General features: G+C 63.1%; 1 protein-coding gene across 1 annotated transcript; it reads right to left on the bottom strand.

The window, feature by feature from the left end:
- Positions 1 to 460: 460 nt before the first annotated feature.
- On the bottom strand, positions 461 to 4,973 carry PDX1 (pancreatic and duodenal homeobox 1). The gene is made up of 2 exons (XM_064437675.1): positions 4,337 to 4,973; positions 461 to 1,446 (listed from the first exon to the last, which is right to left on the bottom strand). The coding sequence occupies exons 1-2, from the start codon at positions 4,731 to 4,733 to the stop codon at positions 1,058 to 1,060; spliced, it is 786 nt and encodes a 261-aa protein (XP_064293745.1). The 5' UTR covers positions 4,734 to 4,973; the 3' UTR covers positions 461 to 1,057.
- Between the last annotated feature and the right edge of the window lie 1,433 nt (positions 4,974 to 6,406).

A 6,406-nucleotide genomic window follows, 5' to 3' on the forward strand; every position in this document is an offset into this window, starting at 1 on the left:
AGAGAAAAAAACCACGCGGAGAGCCACGCCGGGCCGGGAGCTTGTGCTGCAGGGAGGTTTCTTCTCTCCGAGGCAGAATCCGAGCTTGCGGGAGAGGAGGAAGAGAGGCAGGAGGTTTTCCCCCAAGGAAAATATCCCTGGGACCTAGGGGTAGGTCCGAGCCCTATCCCCTCGGACACGTCCCGCTCTCTGCTCGCAGCCCGACCTGCCTCTACCGCCTGGCTGGAGATCACCGCGGATTTTCTGCCGCATCCCCGGGCTTGCAGCCACCCCTCGGGGGGCGACTGCAGCCCTGCGCGCCACGGAGCCCGGAGGAGGGTCTGGCGATCTGTGCCGGTCATCGGCAGCTGGTCACTGGGAGAGAGAAATCCTGCCCGCAGGACACCCGGGCTTTTCTTTTTCCCCTTTTTCTTCTATTTTTCCCCCCCTTTTTTTTTTTCCCTTTCCCCCCTCCCCAAAGTCAAAATAAAACGAAACAAAACAGATTCCTGTTTCCAAAGAAGTGAGCCATAGTCCTGGGGGACTCCTCGGTGGAGGCGATGCCGCGGGGCCTCGGGAAGGGCCGGGAACGGCGGAGTGTCAGCCCCGGGAAGGTCAGGGATGCTCAGCTCGGCGTCAGCTCTTGTGCAGCTCCGAGCACGGCGGGACCCGCGCCCCGGCCGGGCCGCCGCCTGCGGTAAGGACGCTCGGTTCTCCTCCGGTTTCCAGTCCGCTCCGTGCACCCCGGGGTGGCACACACCGCCGGTGGCCGCCCGAAATCCGCCTTTCCCGGGGGAAAGTGCCCCGCGGGCCCGCTGCGGCGCGGGGTGCCCGGGGGAGGGTGGGCTCCCTGCCACCCCCACGGCCCGCGGCGAGCCTCTCTTTGCCACAGCCGAAAACTTTTCCTTTAATTTTCGCAGGACGGGAGTTTGGGAGTGGAGGCACCGAGTTTCCCCGGGGGAAGGCGAGCGAGGGTCAACCGCGGCGCGACACGGCCGCGGAGAGCCGGCGCCTCCCTCTCGGCCCTCTCCCCGGCCCCATCCCCTTCCTCGGCCCGGGGCGTGGGGCTCCCTACGGCTCACCGAGAGTCCTGCTGCCTTCTGGGGGCGAGTGTGGGGGCGAGCAGGTCCCTGGAGGCCCCCGAGGGCAGGTTCCCGGGGGGGCACGGCTGGAGATCCTCCTTGCCCTGCAGCTCCCCGGAGGACACCACACAGTCCTGCTCGGGCTCATTGCTGTTTCCCGCCCCTCGCTTTTTGTCCTCTTCCTTCTTCCACTTCATCCGCCGGTTCTGGAACCAGATCTTGATGTGCCTTTCGGTCAAGTTCAACATGACAGCCAGCTCTACCCGCCGCGGCCGGGAGATGTACTTGTTGAAGAGAAACTCCTTCTCCAGCTCCAGCAGCTGCGCCCGGGTATACGCCGTCCTCGTCCGCTTGTTCTCCTCCTGCTCCACCACGTAGGACCCCCCTGGGGAGAAGGGAGAGTCAGCCCCGGCCCGCCCGGCCCCCACTCGGGCTGCGGGGCGCCACGCGGGTGGGAGAAAGTGGGGTGCAAGAGGGAGCGACCTCGGGGAGCGTCCCCCGGCCGGGCAGAGCGGGGCGGTGCTGGTGGCGGCTATCAGGACTGCTGCTATTTTATTTTCTAAAAATTCAGTAATTTTTAAATAATAACTTGATGGAGGTTTCAGAGAAAAGCCGCCCCTCGAGCCGGGGGAGACGCTTAAGGCGCCACCGTGTTTGCGTGTCGCCGAAAGGTCCGGAGGATCCAGGGCCTGGCAATCGCTCAGATTCGCGTAAAAATACAAACAAAGAAAAAGGCAAGAAAAGGGAAAAGAAAAAAATGCAACCCTAAAAAAAAACCTCAAACCAAGACAAAACGGTAACAAAAACTCAAATAAAGAAAACCAACAAAAAATCAAAACAAAGCAATAAAAAGAAAAAAAAAAAGGTTTTCTTGTGCTGCACGCACGCACAAGCAACAAAACAAAACATCACTAAAGACAAATTGCGGGTGTCTCAGCTCTCCGATAAGCGGCCCGGGGCAGAAGCCACCCCGCCGGCGGAAGGCCCGCGGCCGCGGCCGGTGGGGTACCGGGGAGGCGGCGCGGCGGGGAGCTCTCCCCGACAGGGCCTCGAGTGGGGCCTCCGTCCTTCGTGCAAGCCCCCAAAAGGTGGGGGGAAATCTCCCGGAGCGGGAGGCTGAGGGCCGCGCCGGTCTCCCGCCATCCCCAGCGCGGCCGCCGCCGTCCCGCGTGGGCGCTGGGGCGCGGGTGGTGCCGCCGGCGGCAGCGAGAGGGGCTGGGGATGGGCACCGAAACTCACGGCGGGCAGCGGGGGCCCAGCCGGGTGCGCTTTTGGTGGCGGTGTCACCCGTGGGGCACAGTCGCTCAGGCAGCCAGGCCAGAACAGCCATTTCAGCAGGGAACCTCCCATCTGTTCCCTTGATTTTATATAAATAATGTTTATAAATATAAAACCTATGTATATACACCTGTGTGTATATATATATTTTAAAATATATATTAAAAATACATAAAATGTTTATAAATATAAACCTATGCACGCACATCTATTTATGCCTATATATTAAAATATATATTAAAATATATACTTATGCATGAAATGTTTGCAAATATGAACCTGCTGTATACCCGCATGTGTATGCAGGGATCTGAAAAAAAATTGTTCTGTTCGGGCAAAGCGGGGCGGACCGCCGCGGGTCTGCGGAGGGCGCCGGGGCTCCCCGGGCACGGCGGGTGGCACCGGGCCGGGCTCCGCCGCGGCCGCTCCGGGCGCTTTTCCACGACAATAACAACATAAAATCCACGGACGCCGCAATCCCAAGGGTCTCCATAAAAAACATATCCTTAGGTTATATAGTTTGCGGCAAACATCGTGCAAAAATACCGGGGTTCGCCTGCGGGGGCTGCGCCCCTTTCGCGGCCCGGGCGTGCTCGGCGCACCCGCGATAGGAGCAGCCGTGCGTGCGTGTGCTTGCACATCCCCCCCTCCCCCGCGTAACGCCGCAGCACAGCCCCGGCCTGGAGAGCCCGGGAGAGCGGGGAGGAGTTTTCGGCTTTTACGGAGAAAGTTTCGTTTTGCTTATTGTTTTTGGCATTCCTGGGGTACAGGAGACAGAAAAAGAGGGGTAGTTTGAGAGTTTGGTTTTATCTTTTTTTTTTTTTTTATCTTCCACAAATTCATTCAACCCAAGGAAACGATCTGATTTTCTTCCCCCGCCCCTCTCCCGGCACAATCTCTGCCGCCGAGCCCGCGGCGTGGGGCAGCGCTCCTCTCCCCTTCCCGGCGGATGCGCCTCCGTGGGGACTGGGACCCGCCGCCTCTCCCTCTCTGCGTCCCCCGCCCTGGTCTGCCCCATGCAATTCCCAAACTATTGCACGGTAATTTTAATACTCCAGTCCTTTTTTCAATTGTCTATTTGTACAAAGCCATTAATATAATATTTGCCGTATAGGCGTGACAAAGGCGCAGGACACGATAACATTGTGCAGGCAGAGACAAAAATATTGTTGGGCAGCGGAACTTTCTGCCCAGATAGAGTTTCTTCCCCACGCTGGCAGCTCTGTTTTGTTTGTGCATTGTTTCCCCTGCCCTGGGTTTTCACTTGCAAAGGTGCAATTACGGCTAAAACCCACCTGTGAAGCAGGAGGGTGTGGGGTAGAAGGGCCGCGGGGGGAAGATGGGCTTTGCTTCCCGGGCGCTGGGGAGAGCCGGGGGGAGCCGAGAGCGGCCAGGCGGCTGCCCCGGGGGTTTCGAGCGTTGCTCTGCGGCTGCACGGTCCGCGCAAGGACGCGGGTGGCCGTGCCGTGCCCTGCCCTCGCAGCTCTGCCAGCCGCTTCCCCTCCCGCTCCACCCCACGGGTGTCTCCGCGCCCCCGGCCTCGCCCTGCGTGGCCCCGCGCGGAGCCCCCGGCGCCCGCGGAGCGGCCGCACCACGGAGACCCCCCCGCCCAGCGGGGCGGCAGCGCCCGGGAGGCGTTTGCACGTCGCCCCGACTTGGCGACAATTCGTTAATTGGTGTAAAATAATTCGTTAATAATTGCTGAGGGCTCGGGCGGCGCGGGGCGCGGCGAGCCCGCCGGCGGGGACCGGAGGGCCGGCGTTCAACCCGACGGTAGCAGCCCCACAGCAGTGGGTCGGAGGGGGACAGCTGTCGGGGAGGGGGGACGGGACGGAGCGTCCCGGGGAAGAGACCCTCTCGCCGCCTCCTCCGGGACATCTCACCCTCCACCGGAGCGGCGGGGGCACGGCCGGTGCCGGGAATGTTTCTTGCCCGCCGAGAGCGAGGGAAGCGAGGGAAGCGGCGGGGGAGCGGCAAGGGGAGGCGGCGGGGCTTACCTGTCCACTGTCCCTTCCAGGCGTGCGATTTGGTCGACTTCATCCAGGCGAAAGGCACCTGCACTCGGGGCTCCTCTATCGCCCCCGTGTCCGCCCCGTCTGCGAAAGGCAGCGCGTCCTGGTGGGGAGGAGGAAGATGAGGGTGGTGGTGGTGGTGGTGGTGAAGGTGAGAGACCCCGGCATCCTCTGTGATGGGGGGCACCTCGTAAGGTGAAATGTCTGGCGGGCTGCCTTGCTCGAGAGCCCCTAAGGCGCCGGGGTAAGGAGCCTGCTGCTGCCTGCCCATGTACAGGCAGGCGGGGGGGCTGGGGCTGTAATCCTGCGCCTGGGCTCTCTGAAACGCGCACGACTCCTTGTAGAGCTGCGCCGAGGCGTAATACTGCTCCTCCGTGTTCATGGCGAGCGGGGCCGGGGCCGGGGGTCTCGCAGCTTAGGGACACATAGGGCTGCTCCGGCTCCCGGGATGCCTCTTTGACAGCTCACCGCCCCGCCGCCTGCCCGGCTCCCGCCGCCTCCCCATAGGCGCCGCTCCCCCCACGTGAGCCCTCCCGCAGCCCTCCGGGGCGGGGCGCGACCCATAAGAGGCCACCCGGGGTGGCCCCGGCCCCGCAACCCCCTTCCTTTTAGCCGGGTGGGTCCTCCGGCACCCCCCGACCCTGCTGCGGGGTGCCCGCTCCTTGCTTTGGGGTGGGGAGCCCCGCGGCGGGGGGCTTGCGGGGCCGGGGAGGGGGTCGGAGAATTGCCCCGACGTGCGGGGCGCTCCGGAAGGGTTGGTCCTGGAACCCAACTCTTTCTTCCCTTCCCCGCTTGCCCAGGGGTCGCTCATCCCCCAGCCCCCCTCCCCGGGCACTGCCCGGAGAGGAAAACCCTCGGAGGGGGGACTAGCGGCTCCCAGAGGGGTTTGACATCAAGGCGCTTTTGGCTGCAGGGCCATCTCGGCCAGGGATGCGGGTGCCCGGGGACAGGCAGGGTGCGCCGGGGGGTCGCTCCCTCGGAGGGACCCGTGTGCCGGAGCCCTGGGAGCAGGCAAGGACCGGCTTTCTGCCCGCTCCCCCTCCGCCCGGGGGGATGCGGCCGGTGGGGACCACAATGCTATCACCGGAGCGAGCGATAGGCAGCGGATTGTTTGCCCAAGGGGTAAATTTGGGAGCCTTCCCCGCGGCTTGGGCTGCAATGTGTTGACCCTCGGAGATAATCTGCTCCGAGCTGGTGCCTGTTGACTTGGTGACGAGGCTATGAGGAGGCGGAGAGCTACCGAAAGGGACAAAGATCATTTCTCGCCGACTCGGGGCCCGGTATGCTTCCCATTCGCCCAGCCCGCCTCCTCTCACCGGCTCTTTCCCCGGCACCGGAGCACCGGCCGCTGCCGTCGGGGCGCGCACCCGCGGGGAGCAGCGCGGCGGGCCCGGCTCGGCTAAGCCCGGCCTGACTCGGCTCGGCTTAGCCGGTGGTGATGCATCCCCCGAGCTTGAGGCGCTGGAGGCTCCCGGTCCTTCGCTCCTGAGGCCGGTTCCGCGTGATCATAAACCCGCCCAGTCCATTACACTTAAAATGTGTTTCCGCTCCGAACCCACGCGGGTCCCCCATCTCTCAGAAAGCACACTGAGCCTTTGATTCAATATTGAGCCATTAAGCGATTGCTTTCCCAAGCCATTTAACAGCAGCTCTTATGGATAAATAAACAAAAAAGGCTGTAAACCAATTACAGTGTGGATAGTGAAAAAGTATTTTATTAGCGGGAATTACCGATAGACATCGCTGCTGCTGGGGCTGCCCCGGCCGGCGCCCTCCCGCTCCATCCCCTGGCATGCCGGGCGGGGTAGGCGCCCTGCCCGGGGCTGGCAGCCGCTGTGGGGCCGGGGGAGGGATGCGCTGAGCCAGGCGAGCTCCCTTAGCGGTGGTGTCCCCCCCCCCCCCAGCACCCACATGGCCGCGATGCCTCCCCTGAGGTCTCTTGCAGGTAGGGGTGTCCTTTGATTCCGGACACTTCTTGTGCACCGACCCCAGCCCAGCTCCCCCAGCCCCTTGTCCAGAGATCTGCTCCCTGCAGCATTTACAGCCCCGGGTTTT

The sequence above is a fragment of the Phalacrocorax carbo genome, chromosome 1, assembly GCF_963921805.1.
Source record: "Phalacrocorax carbo chromosome 1, bPhaCar2.1, whole genome shotgun sequence".
In the NCBI taxonomy this organism is placed as follows: domain Eukaryota; kingdom Metazoa; phylum Chordata; class Aves; order Suliformes; family Phalacrocoracidae; genus Phalacrocorax; species Phalacrocorax carbo.

Excerpts from the sequence above, each read along its gene's own strand:
- PDX1 (XM_064437675.1), bottom strand. The coding sequence starts at position 4,733 with ATGAACACGGAGGAGCAGTATTACGCCTCGGCGCAGCTCTACAAGGAG. Across the intron at positions 1,447-4,336 it reads CTGGAAGGGACAGTGGACAG|GGGGGTCCTACGTGGTGGAG; the intron begins GTAAGCCCCGCC and ends CCTTCTCCCCAG.